Here is a 16,374-nt window from a genome sequence, read left to right on the forward strand (position 1 = left end):
ATATAAGTGGTTTTGTACGATATTTGTCTTTCTCTGACTTGCTTCACTTAGTATGATGATTTCTAGGTCCATGCATGTTGCTGCAGATGGCATTATTTCATTCATTTTCATGGCCGAGTAATACTCCATTGTACATGTGTGTACCACATCTTTATCCATTCCTCTGTTGATGGACATCGAGGTTGCTTCCCTGTCTTGGTTATTGTAAATAGCGATGTAGTGAACATTGGGGTCAATCTACCTTTTTGAATTACGGTTTTCTCCAAATATATGCCCAGAAGTGGAATTGCTGGGTCATATGGTAACTCTGTTTTTAATTTTTTAATTAATCTCCATACAGTGGCTGTACCAATTTACATTCCCACCAATAGTGTAGGGGGGTCCCCTTTTCTCCACACACTCTCTAGCGATTTATTGTTGACTTTTTCATGATGGCCGTTCTCACTGGTGTGAGGGGATACCTCATTGTAGTTTTGATTTGCATTTTTCTAATAACTGGTGATGTTGAGTAAGTATCTTTTTATGTGCTTTATGGTCATCTGTGTGTCTTGGGAGAAATGTCTATTTAGATTTTTCTGCCCATTTTTTGATTGGGTTGTTTGTTTTTTTGATATTGAGCTCCATGAGTTGTTTGTATATTTTAGAGATTAATCCCTTGTAGATCACATCACTTATAAATATATTCTCTCATTTTGTGGGTTGTCTTTTGATTTTGTTTATGGTTTCCTTTGCTGTGCAAAGCTTTTAAGTTTAATTAGGTCCCAGTTGTTTATTTTTGTTATTATTTTCATTACTTTAGGAGGTGAAGCCAAAAAGATTGCTGCGATTTATGTCAGAGTGTTCTGCCTATATTTTCCTCTAAGTGTTTAGTAGTATGTAGTCTTACATTTAGGTCTTTAATCCATTTTGAGTTTATTTTTGTGTATGGTGTTAGGGAATGTTCTAGTTTCATTCTTTTATTTATTTTCTTTCATTTCTTTTTCATGCAGTTTTCCCAACATCACTTGTAGAAGATACTTTTTTCTCCATTGTATATTCTTGCCTCCTCTGTTGTAGATTAATTCACCATAGGTGTATGGGTTTATTTCTGGGCTTTCTAGCCTGATCTGTTGATCTATATTTCTGTTTTTGTGCCAGTACCATATTGTTTTGATGACTGTAGCTCTGTAGTGTAGTCTCAAGTCAGGGAAACTGACTGGGTGTTTTGTGTTTCCATACAAATTTAAAGTTTTTTTGTTCTAGTTCTGTGAAAAAATGCCATTCTAATTTGATAGGAATTGCAGTGAATCTTTGATTGCCTTGGGTAGTATAGTCATTTAGACAATATTGATTCTTACAATCCAAGAACATGGTATATCTTTCCATCTGTTTGTGCCATCATTGATTTCTTTCATCAGTGTCATACAGTTTTTGGAATACAGGTCTTTTGCCTCCTTAGATAGGTTTGTTCCTAGGTATTTTATTCTTTTTCATGTGATGGTAAATGATATTGTTTCCCTCATTTCTTTCTGAACTTCCGTTGTTAATGTATAGAAAGGCAAGAGATTTTTTGCATATTAATTGTGTACCCTGAAAATTTACCAAAGTCATTGATGAGCTCTAGTAGCATCTTCAGGATTTTTATGTATAGTATCATGTCATCTGCAAACAGTGACAGTTTTACTACTACTTTCCCAGTTTGGATTTCTTTTCTTTTTCTTCTCTGATTGCTGTGGCCAGGACTTCCAAAACTGTGTTGCATCACAGTGGTGAGTGTCGATATTCTTGTCTTGTTCCTGGTCTTAGGGGAAATGCTTTCGCTTTTCAGTTGAGTATGATGTTAGCTGTGGCTTTGTCATATATTGTCTTTAGTACTTTGACGTATGTTCCTTCTGTGCCCACTTTCTGGAGAGTTTTTCTCATAAATAGATGTTGAATTTTGTCAGAAGGTTTTTTCCCATATATGTTGAGATGATCATGTGGTTTTTATTCTTCAGTTTGTTAATGTGGTGTATCACGCTGATTGACTTGCAGATATTGAAAAATCCTTGCATACCTGGGATAAATCCACTTGCTCATGATATATCTTCCTTTTAATGTATTGTTGGATTCAGTTTGCTAGTATTTTGTTGACGATTGTTGTGTCTGTGTTCATCAGTGATACTGGCCTGTATTTTTTCTTTTTTTCTTGGTATCTTTGTCTAGTTTTGGTAGCAAGGTGTTGGTGGCCTCATCGAATGAGCTTGGGAGTGTTCCTTCCTCTGCAATTTATGGGAATTGTTTCAGAAGGATAGGTGTTAAGTCTTCTTTAAATATTTGATAGAATTCACCTGTGAAGCTATCTGGTCCTGGACTTTTCTCTGGACTTCTGTTTGTTGGTGGTTTTTTAATCACAATTTCAATTTCAGTACTTGTGATTGTTCTGCTCATATTTTCTATTTCTTCCTTGTTCAGTCTTGGGAGATTGTACCTTTCTGAGAATTTGTTCATTTCTTCTAGGTTGTCCATTTTATCAGCATAGTTGCTTATAGTAGTCTCTTATGAGTCTTTGTATTTCTGTGGTGTCCATTGTACCTTCTTTTTCATTTCTAATTTTATTGATTTGTGCTCTCTTTATTTTCTTGAGAAACCTAGCTAATGGTTTATCAGTTTTATCTTTTCAAAGAACCAGCTTTAACCAAAAAAAAAAAAAAGAACCAGCTTTTAGTTTCATTCATCTTTTCTATTTTCTTCATCTCTTTTTCATTTATTTCTGCTCTGATGTTTATAATTTCTTTCCTTCTAGTAACTTTGGGTTTTGTTTGTATCTTTTTCTAGTTGCTTTAGGTGTAAGGTTAGGTTGTTTATTGGAGATTTTTCTTGTTTCCTGAGGTAGGATTGTATTGCTATAAAATTCCCTTTTAGAACTGCTTGTGCTTCGTCCTGATCTTCATGTGCTAGGTTTTTGATCTTTATGTTTTTGCTGTCATTTGTTTCTAGGTATCTTTTGATTTCCTTTTGACTTCTTCAGTGATCCATTGGTTGTTTAGTAGTATATTGTTTAACCTCCACGTATTTGTGTTTTTTACAGTTTTTTTCTTGTAGTTGCTTTCTAATCTCATAATGTAGTGGTCAGAAAAGATGCTTGATATGATTTCAGTTTTCTTAAATTTACCAAGGCTTACTTTGTGTGGCCCAGCATGTGCTCTACGCTGGAGAATGTTCCATGTGCGCTTGGGAAGAATGTGTAGTCTCCTTTTGGATGGAATGTTCTGTAAACATCCATTAAATCCATCTGGTCTAGTATGCCATTTAAGGCCTGTGTTTCCTTATTGATTTTCTGTCTGGATGATCTGTCCATTGATGTAAGTGAGGTGTTAAAGTCCTGCACCATTACTGTGTTACTGTTGATTTCTTCTTCTTCTTCTTTTTTTTTTTTTTTGTGGTACGCGGGCCTCTTACTGCTGTGGCCTCTCCCGTTGCGAAGCACAGGCTCCGGATGCGCAGGCTCAGTGGCCATGGCTCACAGACCCAGCCGCTCTGCGGCACGTGGGATCTTCCCAGACTGGGGCATGAACCCGCGTCCCCTGTATCGGCAGGCGGCCTCCCAACCACTGCGCCACCAGGGAAGCCCCGATTTCTTCTTTTTTGACAGCATTTACGTAATATACTGAGGTGCTCCTATTTGGGTGTATATGTATTTTCAGTTGTTATATCATTTTCTTGGGTTGATGGGTTTATCATTAGGTAATATCCTTCTTTTTCTCTTGTAACAGTATTTAATTTTAAAGTCTATTTTGTCTGATGTGAATATTGCTATTCCAGCTTTCTTTTGATTTCTATTTGTATGAAATACCTGATTCCATCCCTTCACTTTCAGTATGTGTCGCTAAATCTGAAGTGGGTTTCTCATAGACAGCATTTATAGCAGTCTTGTTTTTATATCCATTCAGCCAGTCTGTGTCTTTTGCTTGGAGCATTTAATCCACTTACATTTAAGGTAATTATCGATATGTATGTTCTTACTGCCATTTTGTTAATGTTTTGGATTTGTTTATGTAGGTCTTTTTTTTTTCTGTTCCTCTTTTGTTCTTTTCTCTTGTGATTTGATTACTAACTTCAGTGTTGAGTTTGTATACCTTTTTCTGTTTTGTGCTTTGTATGTATTGTAGATTTTTGGTTTGTGGTTACCATGAGGTTTTGCTGTAGCAGTCTGTATGTACACAAATTTTTTTAAGTTGCTGGTCTCTTAATTTCAAATGTATTTCCTATATCCTGCATTTGTACTGTCCTCACAGTTGCTGGTTTTGGTATCATATTTGTGTGTGGATGATTTCCTACCTTTACTGTATGGTTTCCTTTACTGGTGAGCTTTCCTGTTTGTAATTTTATTATTTTTGTTTGTGGCCTTTTCTTTCCCACCTAGAGAAGTTCCTTTAGCATTCGTTGTGAAGCTGGTTTGGTGGTGCTGAAGTCTTATAGCTTTTGTGTGTAAAGCTTTTGATTTCTCTGGCGAATCTAAACTAGAGCCTTGCTGGGTTGAGTATCCTTTGTTGTAGGTTTTTTCCTTTCATCACTTTAAATATATTGTGCCACTCTCATCTGGCTTGCAGAGTTTCTTCTGAAAAATCAGCTGTTGTTTTCCCTTATTGCTTTTAATATTTTCTCATTGTCTTTAATTTTTCTCAATTTGATTAATATGTGTCTCAGCGTATTCATGCTTGGGTTTAACCTGTATGCGACTCTGCACTTCCTGGACTTGGGTGACTGTTTTCTTTCCCATGTTAGGGAAGTTTTCAGCGATTAGCTCCTTAAATATTTTCTCAGGCCCTTTCTCTCTTCTCCTTCTGGGACCCCTGTAATGCGAATGTTGGTGCATTTAACATTGTCCCAGAGGTTTCTTAAACCACTCCCATTTTTTTTCATTCTTTTTTCTTATTTTGTTTTGCAGCAGTGATTTTTACAGTTTTGTCTTCCAGCTCATTTATCCATTCTTCTCCTCATTTATTCTGCTCTTGATTTCTTTTAGTGTACTTTTCGTTTAACTTACTGTATTTTTTAAAAATTAATTTATTTTACTTATTTATTTTTGGCTGTGTTGGGTCTTTGTTGCTGTGCACGGGCTTTCTCTAGTTGCGGCAAGCGGGGGCTACTCTTCGTTGTGGTGCATGCGCTTCTCATTGTGGTGGCTTCTCTTGTTGTGGAGCATGGGCTCTAGGGGGGCAGGCTTCAGTAGTTGTGGTACATGGGCTTAGTTGCTCTGTGGCATGTGAGGTGTTCCTGGACCAGGACTCGAACCTGTGTCCCCTGCATTAGCAGGAGGATTCTTAACCACTGCACCACCAGGGAAGCCCCTATTGTATTGTTTATCTCTGTTCTTTGTCTTCTATATATTGTAGCTGATTGTAAAGCAATTTTTGTATCTTGGTCTCTGCCTCCATTCTTTTTCTGAGATCTTGGATCATCTTTATCTCATTACTCTGAATGCTTTTTCAGGTAGCTTTCCTGTCTCTACTTCACTTAGGTGTTTTTCTGGTGTTTAAACTTTTTCCTTCACCTGGAACATACTCCTCTGCTGTCTCATTTTATAACTTTCTGTGTTTGTGGTTTCTGTTCCTCAGGCTGCAGGATAGTAGTTTCTCTTGCTTCCGGTGTCTGCCCCCTGGTGGGTGAAGTTGGTCTAAGAGGCTTTTGCAGGCCTCCTAGTGAGGGTACTGGTGCCTGCACTCTAGTGTGTGGCATTGGATCTTGTCCCTCTGGTAGGCAGGGCCATGTCAAGGGGTGTGTTTAGAAGTGGCTGTGGACTCAGGAAGATTTTAGGCAGCTTGTCTGCTGATAGGTGGTGCTGTATTCCCACCCTGTTGGTTGGTTGGCGACCCAACACTGGAGCTACAGGCTATTGGGTGGGGCCAGGTCTTGTGTCAAAATGGCAGCCTTCAGGAGAGCTCACACCAATGAGTACTTTCTGGTACCTCCGCCACCAGTGTCCTTGTCTGCACAGTGTCCTCACCTCCCCAGGAGACTCTCAGAGATCAGCAGGTTAGTCTGACCCAGGCTCACTGTCTTTTTCCTGTGTCCTGGTGCACATGAGACCTTGTGTACCTCCTCCCATAGTGGAGTTTCTGTTTCCCCCAGTCCTGTGGAGCTCCTGCAGTCAAGCCCCACTGGCCTTCAAAGCCAAATGCACTGGGGGTTCCTCCTTCCAATGCCAGACCCCTGGGCTGGGGAGCCTGACGTGGGGGTCATTACTCTCCTGTAGGAGAACCTCTGTGATATAATTAGTTTGGAGTTTGTGGGTTGCCCACCTAGTGGGTATTGGATTTGATTTTATCGTGAATGCACCCCTCCTCCCATGTCATTATGGCTTCTTCTTTATGTCTTTGGATGTAGATTTTTTTTTTGGTAGGTTCCAGCCTTTTTTATTGATGGTGGTTCAGCAGTTAGTCCTGGTTTTGGTGTTTTTGTGAGAGGGTGAGTTCAAGCCTTTCTACTTTGCCATCTTGTCTCCAACTTTCTGTTTTCTGAAAATATGGTTCCTTTCTTATCCAGATAATTAACATAATGTGGTGCTCAAGCTCACACTCGCAGTAGAGTAGAGTAGTACACCATTCCATTAAGGTTACTCCTTGTTTATCAGTTGTAGGACACTCAATTTCAGGGTAAAATAGTAACTTTGGCTAAGTGAGGCCTCTTTGGTTTAATGTCAGAGTGTTAAAGGCTTCTCTCCCCTCCCCTTCTCCCAGATGGCTATGCGGAGCTCAGCTGCGGTGCACACCCTGTCTAGCCTGCAGACAGAGTCGCACATGCTATCTCCAGGCCTGGGTCTCTGTCCTTGGGCACCTTCTGGGCACATGCTGAGCTCACCGGGCGTTTGGACCCCACTGGGGTTCCCATGGAGCTGTCCTGTTAATTTTTTGAGGAACCTCCATACTGATTTCCATAGTGGCCACAACGGTTTACATTCCTACCAACAGTGTGGAAGCATTCCCTTTTCTTCACATCCTCACCAACACTTAATCATCTCTTTCAGACTAGCCATTTAACAGATACTAAGTGATGACTCTAACAGATTGCTTTTTGTGTCATATCCAAAAAATTGTTGCAAAGACCAGTGTCAAGGAGCTTTTCTTCTCTGTCTTTTCCTAGGAGTTTTATGGTTTCAGGTTGTAAGTCTTAACTACCATTTGAAGTTAATTTTTGTGAATGGTATATAAGATAGAAGTCTAGTTTCATAATTTGCATGTGATTATCCAACTTTCTCAACACTGTTGAAAAGACCATTCTTTCCCTATTGACTGTTTTTAACTTCCTTATAAGTTATTGAGTGTATTTACATAGGTTTATTTCTGGACTCCTGATTCTTTTGTGATTTCACACGAATTTTAGGATTGTTTTTTCCATTGCTGTGAAAAATAATATTGGAATTTTAATGCATTGAAACTATGGATAGCTTTGCGAAGTGTTGACATTTTACAATAATTTTTCTTATCTGTGAACACAGCATATCATTCCATTTATTTGTGTCTTCAATTTCAATTGAAGACAATTTGAATTGTACTTCATCCAACTCCTGAAACTTTACTGAATTTGTGTTTTGATGGAGTCTTTAGGATATTCTGTATATCAAATGTGTCATCTGCAGGTAGAGGCAGCTTTACTTTTTGCCTTTCTAGTTCCATTGCCTTTTCTTTTTCCCTGCCTGATTGGTCTAGATAGGACTTGCAGTACTGTGTTGATGGGAGTGGTGATTGTGAGCACTCTTGTGTCTGATCATAGAGGAGATGCTTACATTAGTTGTGGACTTGTTACATAGGATTTTTATTCTTCATTTTGTTAATGTGGTAATCCTTCTAATGTGCTGTCGAATTCAGTTTAGTACAATTTTATTGCGAACTTTTGCGTTTATATTCATCAGGGATAGTAGTTTTCCTTTCTTGGACTGTCCTTGTATTGCTTTAATATCATAAAATGAGCTTGGTATTGTTTCCTTTTCTTCAGCTTCTTGAAGTGTTTGAAAGGAATTGGCTTAGTGTTAATCCTTCTTTAAATGTTACCAAAACCATCTGGTCCTTGGCTTTTCTGTGTTGGGAGGTTTTATTTACTGATTCAGTCTCCTTCCTTATTATTGGTCTGTTAGATTGTCTATTTTTTTCCTGATTCAGTCTTGTTAGGAAATATGTTTTTAGGACTATATCCATTTTTTGTAGGTTATCCAGTTTGTTGGCATGTCGTTGTTCTTAAAGATTGTATTTCTCTAGTGTCAGTGGTAATGTCTCCTTTCATTTCAGATATTATTTATTTGACTTTTTGTTTTTTAGTCTAGCTAAAGGTTTGTCAGTTTTGTTTACCTTATTAAAAAAACAGCTCTTAGGGGCTTCCCTGGTGGAGCAGTGGTTGAGAATCCACCTGTCGATGCAGGGGACATGGGCTCGTGCCCTGGTCCGGGAAGATCCCACACGCTGCGGAGCGGCTGGGCCCGTGAGCCATGGCCGCTGAGCCTGCGCGTCCGGAGCCTGTGCTCCGCAACAGGAGAGGCCACAACAGTGAGAGGCCTGCGTATCCAAAAAAAAAAAACAAACAAAAAAACAAAAAACAGCTCTTCAGTTTGTTTATCATTTCTGTTGTTTTCTGGTCTCTATTTCATTTATTTCTGCTCTGTTCTTTGTTTCTTTCTGCCAACTTTGGGCTTAGTTTGTTCTTTTTATAGTTCCTTGAGGAGTAATGTTAAGTTGTTTATTTGAGATCTTTTTTCTTCATGTAGGTGTTTATTGTCATTTTGCCACATCTAAGTTTTGGTACGTTTTGCATTTTGTTTCCATTTTTGCTTCAGAATATTTTTTAAATTTTTGTATGATTTCTTCTTTGACAAATTAATTCAGAGTTTTTTGTTCAGTTAGTTTCCAGCTTTCTTCCTGGTACTGATTTCTCATTTCATACCATTGTTGCAGGAAAAGATATTTGATAATTTCATTCTTCTTAAGTTTAAGACTTATGACCTATATAATAATCTATCTTGAAGGATATTCTGAGTGCATGCGAGAAGAATGGGTATTCTGTTGCTGTTGGATGAAATGTTCTATATATATGTCTTTTAGGTCCATTTGGTCTAATGTATAGTTCAATTCTAATGTTTCCTTTTAGATTTTCTGTTTGGATGATCTGTCTGTTAAAAGTTGCTCTGTTGAAGCCCCTCCTATTGTTGTAATATTATTTCTCCCTTCAGATTCGCCAGTATTTGGTTAATATGCCTAAGTGAGCCAGTGTAGGGTCCAGTGTTGTTTGCATACATATTTTTGATTTGATATATCTTTTGATGAATTGATCCTTTATCTGTATATAACCTTCTGTACCATTTTTGATGTACAGTTGATTTTGTGTGATATTTGTAGCTACCGCTGCTCTCTTTTCATTTCTACTTGAAAGGGTTATCTTTATCCATGCCTTCACTTTGAGCCTGTGTTTGTCCTTACTGCTGCAGTGAGTGTCCTTTAGGCAACATATAGTTGGTAGTTGAGTGTTCTCTTTTTTTTTCAAATCCATCTAGCCACACTCTGTCTTTTGATCAGAAAATTCTGTCCATTTATGTTTAGGATGGTTAATGATACTTAGAGATGTACTAATTCTCTCTTACTGTTTCTTGAATGACTAGAAACAGACATGAATTCCTTTTTTCCTTCCTTCTTCTCTTGCTGCTTTTCTTTGGGAACTGACTAGTTTTCATAGTGGTAAGCTTTGCTTTTCTTCTTTTATCTTTTGTGTATCTACTGCAGGTTTTTGCTTTGGTTTCCATAAATTATCTTATGCACATAATGATCAGTTTTAAGCTGATAACAACTTAAAATGTTGATTGAATACAAAAACCCTATCCAAACCCTTCACACTTTGTTTCTGTTGACAGAATTTGCCTTTCTCATATTACATATCTAGCAACAAATTGTAGCTAACATTGTTTCTAATACTTTTTGTCTTTTAATTTATAGAACAATTTATTATTGTCCTGTATGTCCTTCAGAAATGAAGGAAAGGGGCTTCCCTGGTGGCACAGTGGTTGAGCATCTGCCTGCCAGTTCAGGGGACACTGGTTCAAGCCCTGATCCAGGAAGATCCCACATGCCGTGGAGCATCTAAGCCTGCGTGCCACGACTACTGAGCCTGTGCTCCATAGCCTGCGAGCCACAACTATTGAGCCTGCATGCTGCAACTACTGAAGCCCTCGTGCCTAGCGTCCCTGCTGCACAACAAGAGAAGCCACTGCAATGAGAAGCACGTGCACCGCAACAAAGAGTAGCCCCTGCTCGCCTCAACTAGAGAAAGCCTGCGTGTAGCAACAAAGACCCAACACGACCAAAAATAAATTTATTTTAAAAAATAAACTGTCTAAAATCAAAAAGAAATAGAGAATTTTAAAAGCAGCAAGAGGAAAATGTTCTTTCATAAGGGAACCACCATCACGCTATAGGTGGATTTCCTATGGGGGAAAATGCTACCTATTTGGCATGTGGGATCTTCCCAGACAAGGGAGTGCACCTGTGTCCGCTGCATTGGCAGGTGGATTCTTAACCCACTTTGCCAGTTAAGAAGTCCCTAGACAGTTTAATTACGTGTCTTAGAGAAGATCCTTTTAGGTTGAAATTCAGGGGATATATCCAAATCCTCTACAGTTTGGGGGCAGACATTCTTTCCTTAAAGCCATTGTTTCCCCTTGTCTCTGTCGTCATTTTCTGGGATGTCAGTAATATGTAGGTTGTTTTCTTTAATGGTATCCCACAGTTAAGCTATGCTCTCTTTCCTTTTCCATTCTTTTTTCTTTTTTTTAACCTCTATCTGGTTTATATTAAAGGACTTGTCCTAAGATTTTTTTCTTCTGCTTTATCCAGTTTTTTGTTGATGCTCTCTATTTCACTTTTTTTCCATTTCATTTCACTGTATTCTTTTAGAATTTCTGTTTGGTTCTGTTTTATGATCTCTGTCTTGCTTTTGAACTTCTTATTTTGTTTATGTATTGCTTTCATTGTTTTCTTGAATTGTTTCTCTGGGTTTTCTTTTAGTTTTCTGAGCTTTCATAAAATAACTTTTGAATTCTTTATGGCACATTGCCATAAAGATCTCCATGTCTTTGGAGTTGGTTACTGGAAAGTTACTGTGTTCCATTGGTGGTATTGCGTGTCCTTCGTTTTTCAAATTCCTTGAAGTCTTGTGTCATTTTCTTTGCATTAGAAGAAGCAGTCATTTTTCCAGTCTTTACTTAACTGTCCTCAGCAAAGAAATACTTTCTTTCATCCCTATGAGGGATTCTGAGGCTTTCTAATACCTTTTCTATGGACATGGCTGCTCCATCCTTTTTGCTCCCCTTTTTGAGGGACTCCTTAGATTGTATGTCTTATTCCTATTCTGCAAAGCCAGCATGGGTGCTGAGAGCCTCGGGTTTCCTTTACCCAGGGTGGTGCTGAATATCCTAATTGGTGTGGTTTCTCGCAATCCCATTGAGTCAGACCTGCTGTTGGTACTGTTGGCAAGACACAACAGAGAGCCAGCCATACGATGGGAGTGTGTATGGGTAAGGCAGGTGTGGGGGTGGAACAAGCAGGGGGTCCCCAGCAGCTCGTGGGTGGGTTTTCTGATAGAGTTGTGAAGCAGGAGGATCATGTTCCTTTGACGCCCCGCAAGAACCCTGGCTACTGTTCTCATGGCTGTTCTCCAGCCCCTAGTCCTGTAGCCACACCTCAGTATTCTGGATGTGGCAAACAAAGTGGATCTCTTTGACAATATTCTGCACCACTGAGGTAGCTGGGTCCTCATTCACAGACCAAGAAGGACTCTCTTGGCACTGAGCTGTGCTGCCTTGGGGGATGTGAGTAATGTGAAACCATTCTTACTGGCTCCAGTGCATCCAGTTTCAGATTTTTTGCTGAAGGGAGTCCTGGAATTTCTCCACTGACTCTTGAACTTCCACAAAAGCTCACTCATCCATGGATGATTGTCTCAGTCAGTGTTCTTTGGAGTGAGGATAGTAGAAAACTCTTATTGCACCATAATGAATACAAGTTCAACTTTTTTTTTTTGCGGTACGCGGGCCTCCCACTGCTGTGGCCTCTCCAGTTGCGGAGCACAGGCTCCGGACGCACAGGCCCAGTGGCCACGGCTCACCAGCCCAGCCGCTCTGCAGCATGCGGGATTCTCCAGGACCGGGGCACGAGCCCGCATCCCCTGCACCAGCAGGCAGACTCTCAACCACTGCGTCACCAGGGAAGCCCTAAGTTCAACTCTTATTAGAGATAATGAGATTGATTTCTGTAGGGAAACTTTAAGATACCTTAAATAAGATATCATTTTATTTTTTATTATTATGCTCATAAGATATTTTCTCATTTATCCTTTTATAGTCACATATTGAAAAAAGGAAAAGAAGTACAAGCTAGAAAGTTTTGGGAAGAGGAAGCAGTGACAACTTATTTAGAGGAACTATCTTTTCCATTTTTTTATGTTTGAAAAAATATTACTGTACCTATCATGGCCTTTTTATTTGAAGCATTTTGAATAAATGTCATAAAATACATTATATTTTGAAAATAAATTGGATGTCTTAGGGGTGGCATGTTGGAAATTAATTTTTTTATAGTATAAATTACAACTGAATTTCTTATTTGCATAGTTCCTTAGAGACTTTGTAAATATCAAACATTAGTAAGAGATATAGGGACTTCCCTGGTGGGGCAGTGGTTAAGAATCCGCCTGCCAATGCAGGGGACACGGGTTCAAACCCTGGTTGGGGAAGATCCCACGTGCCGCGGAGCAACTAAGCCTGTGCACCACAACTACTGAGCCTGGGCTCTAGAGCCTGTGAGCCACAACTACTGAACCCACATGCTGCAGCTACTGAAGGCCATGCACCTAGAGCCTGTGCTCCACAACAGGAGAATCCTGTGCACTGCAATGAAGGGTACCCCCTGCTCACTGCAACTAGAGAAAGCCTGCATGCAACAATGAAGACCCAGTGCAGCCAAAGATTAAATAAATAAATTAAAAAAAGAGAGAGACATAAATAACCATGACATATGCTTAAAAAAAAAAAGAAGAAAGGGATAATCGTGCTCTGGAAATTCAGCAGCAGAGGAGGTAGTTTTTAGCATTTTCTTCATGAGGAAGGACATGTAGGGGATAAATTAGTGCAGGAATAACACATAAAGGTCATTTACGTAGAATAAATCTGAAACCAAGGATAGAGTTTGGGTCTTGTGGAGACTTTGGATATTTTTGTTTGTCTGATGAGAGAGACAGAAACAGAGATTGGGGTAGTGGTAGAAAGGAGGGGAAGATGAATTGAAGAAAAATTACGAGAATAATGGAAAGGTTGTCAGAACCAGATCTTAGAGGCTTGTAAGCCAAGGAGATCAGATTTTATTTGGAGAATCAGTAGGGAGTCATTAACATGTTTTGAATTGAGGTCTTACATCATTTAAAGTATGCTGTAGAAAAGGAAGAAGTTTATACTCGCATGTATAAGAGAAGGAGAGAGGCATACCGTTCATGAAGGACCACGTAGGGTAAGAAAGCAGAGGAGAAGAGGAGATGCCATAGTCCAGAGCTTTTATTGGGATTCTATAGGGAAGGAATGGGCAAGGAAGAATAGGTATACTAAGTTTAGGATTGGATAGTTTGAACAATTTTAGTGGCCTCTGGGCTATAGGAACTGTCCCCAGTTGTTTGGAATGTGGCCCTGGGTTATTTTAGAGTAAGGAGAATCTTGGCTTAGTAAATTTGGTGGTTAGGGGTGTGGGCTCTGATTGGTTGGTTTTTATATCAAAGGTGCACTCACAGGGAGACTATTGATGTCAGTAGGCAATCCCTCCAGGATCAAGGTCACAAAAGAGAGAAATATAGTTGGTGCACTACATTACTTGTAGTCTTAATAGTAACAGTTTACATGTTGTCAGCAAAAATGATAGAGATTAAAGAAGCTGTATGTGATAGCACTGTTGAAGGTGAGTTAGAAAGTGAGAAAGTGGTGATAGGAAAACCAATTAGGAAGTTTCTGTGGTACTTGCAACATAAGTAAATCATGGCCCCTAATAAACCTCCCCTTCCTACTCCCTCTGTCTCCTCACTTGCTTTTTAGGCATGTGCTAGGTTCTTCGTAGTTTTGTTTTTTAACTTTTCTTTTTTTTTTAAACTGGCTGTTTTTTCTACCCTAGGCCATATTTTGTCGATGACCTACCTTTCATGTTTTTATGTTATTGTTTCAGTCACCAGGAGAGAGAGAGAGAAACTCTTGCTTGTGGTTTCAGACATCCTATAGATGGGACTTTGATTTTATTGTGTAAAGATGAATTTATTTTTTAACCTTTCAGCTGGTACCAAGTTATTCGTGGCCTGGAGAATATACATATACTTTGAGAATTATTTCTGCAACTAGATGGTCAATTAAGGGAGGTCACTGTAAGTTATATAGAAATCTTAAGAAGGTTTACCATTGTAATGAATTTTGAATTTTTACCATTTTGTAATTTATTGGTAGGAGATTGTAGACTATATTAAATTTAAAGATGTAATAAAAATCTTTCAGGAATTCCCTCAGTAACAAAATGTGTTAAAGTTGAACCTTAAAGAGTCATGGCTGTTTATGGAAAGGAGGCTGGAGGGAGTTTTCTGGTGTACAAAAAATGTTTTATATCTTACTCTGAGTAATGCTAATACAAATTTACACAAATATAAATTTATTAAGCTAAACACTTAAGATTTATGCACTTTAATAAAAGAAACTAGTGAAATATAGCAGAAAAAAAACAGAGAACAAACTAGTGGTTACCAGAGGGGAGAGGGAAGGAGCAAAATAAGGTAGGGAATCAAGAGGTTAAAAAGTAGTATGTATAACATAAATAAGTTACAAGGATATATTGTACTACACAGGAAACATGGCCAGTGTTTTATAATAACTATAAATAGAATATAACCTTCAAAAATTGTGAATCACTGAAACTTATATAACAATTGCACATCAACTGTACCTCAGTTTAAAAAAAGAAAAAAATATCCGCACTTTATGTAGAGTATAATGTAACTAAAACAAAGAGAAAAACCCCAAAACACTGTCAACATGCTTGAGTTAACTTCTCTTATGATACAGCTACCCAAATATAATTGGTAATCATTATGTTCACTTTATTTTACCTTGATAGGTTTTGATAAATCAAGAAATGTGACCATTTCAGAAGTGTAAATATCATGATGACGTTTTAAGTATGGATACGAAAAAGTTAATGTTGATATACTTTATTTCCCGGTTTAGGAGCTGTGACTAATGAGAATCAAAGGCCATGGATGAAGATGAACTTGAATTACAGCCACAAGAGCCAAACTCATTTTTTGATGGAATAGGTATATCTATTTCTTGGGTTGTTCCACGTTCCATCTGCCAAATTTGGAGTTACCAAGAGGATGTATTGCTAGATCTGTATTGATTTATCCTTAGGTATCTAGTTTTCCTCTCAAAATCTCGTTGCGAACTCAGTCTTGTCAGTAATACCATCAGTATCAAAGTCTTGTTTATCTTTATTCTAAATTTTCTCAGTTTACTAAGTCCTATTAGTTCTGACTTTGAAAGTGTTTCTTGTTTATTTCTGCTGTTACTGGTTTTCTTTTGTTGCTCTAATGCATTTCCACAAATTGAGGGACCTAAAATACATCAGTTTGTTACCTCACAGATTTGTAGGTCAGAAGTTCAGCTACAGTGTGGCTAAACTTGGTCCTTGTGTAGAGTTTCACAGAGTGTTGGCAGGGCTTCATTCTTTTCTGGAGCTAGCAATCCAAACTAGTATTGATTCTGATGGTATAAAGTTTTAAAGAATTTTGTGAATCTCCTCTCTGTGTTATTGGCATTTACCTTATTAGAAAAGAGATCCATCTACATATCCTTCCAAGATAATCCCACTTCTTTTTGACTTCTGCTGAGATGGTTGCAGGACAACGCCCTAAGCTCTTTAGATGCATCCTACTTTGATTAAGGTATCTGTGAGGCACACTGTTCACAGCCTTAGAAAGACATTGTATGACTGAATTCTCAGACCTTTTGCTTTGAGATTATAAAAGAGTTGTAGTCAGAAACTACTTTTCCTCTAAAAGGTTCTTTCCTGACAGCAAATCACCCCAATTTTAACTCCTTTTTTCTTTGTCATCTGTTGATGCTGAGAATTTCCCCAGTTGTTAAGTCCTGCTACTTTTTATTTATTGGTTCTTCCACAGTTTATCTTCTTTTCTTAAATTTACCATAAGCGGCAAGAACAAACCAGGTCACATCATCAACACTCTGCTGAAATCTCCTGAGCTAAATATCTGAGTTAACTGTTACAAGTTACATTTTCCATATAACCTCAGGATACAATTTTGCTAAGCTACTTGTCGCAATGTAACAGGTTATTC

At 38.5% G+C, this 16,374-nt stretch overlaps 1 protein-coding gene across 3 annotated transcripts in view; it reads left to right on the plus strand.

Moving 5' to 3' along the window:
• Positions 1–16,374, plus strand: part of LOC114905948 (zinc finger X-chromosomal protein-like) — a 54,962-nt gene that overhangs the window by 19,054 nt on the left and 19,534 nt on the right. Inside the window, exons 1-2 of one of the 3 annotated variants that reach the window (XM_029240296.1) lie at positions 10,195–14,394; positions 15,245–15,333. In XM_029240296.1, the coding sequence (XP_029096129.1) occupies positions 15,273–15,333 (61 nt within the window). In that variant the 5' untranslated portion in view covers positions 10,195–14,394; positions 15,245–15,272. Of the gene's footprint in view, positions 1–10,194; positions 14,395–14,417; positions 15,334–16,374 lie in introns of those variants that run through there. The other 2 variants (XM_029240295.1, XM_029240298.1) reach the window with 2 other exon arrangements.

The sequence above is a fragment of the Monodon monoceros genome, unplaced genomic scaffold (assembly GCF_005190385.1).
Source record: "Monodon monoceros isolate NGI ecotype Baffin Bay Population unplaced genomic scaffold, NGI_Narwhal_1 Super_Scaffold_22, whole genome shotgun sequence".
In the NCBI taxonomy this organism is placed as follows: Eukaryota; Metazoa; Chordata; class Mammalia; order Artiodactyla; family Monodontidae; genus Monodon; species Monodon monoceros.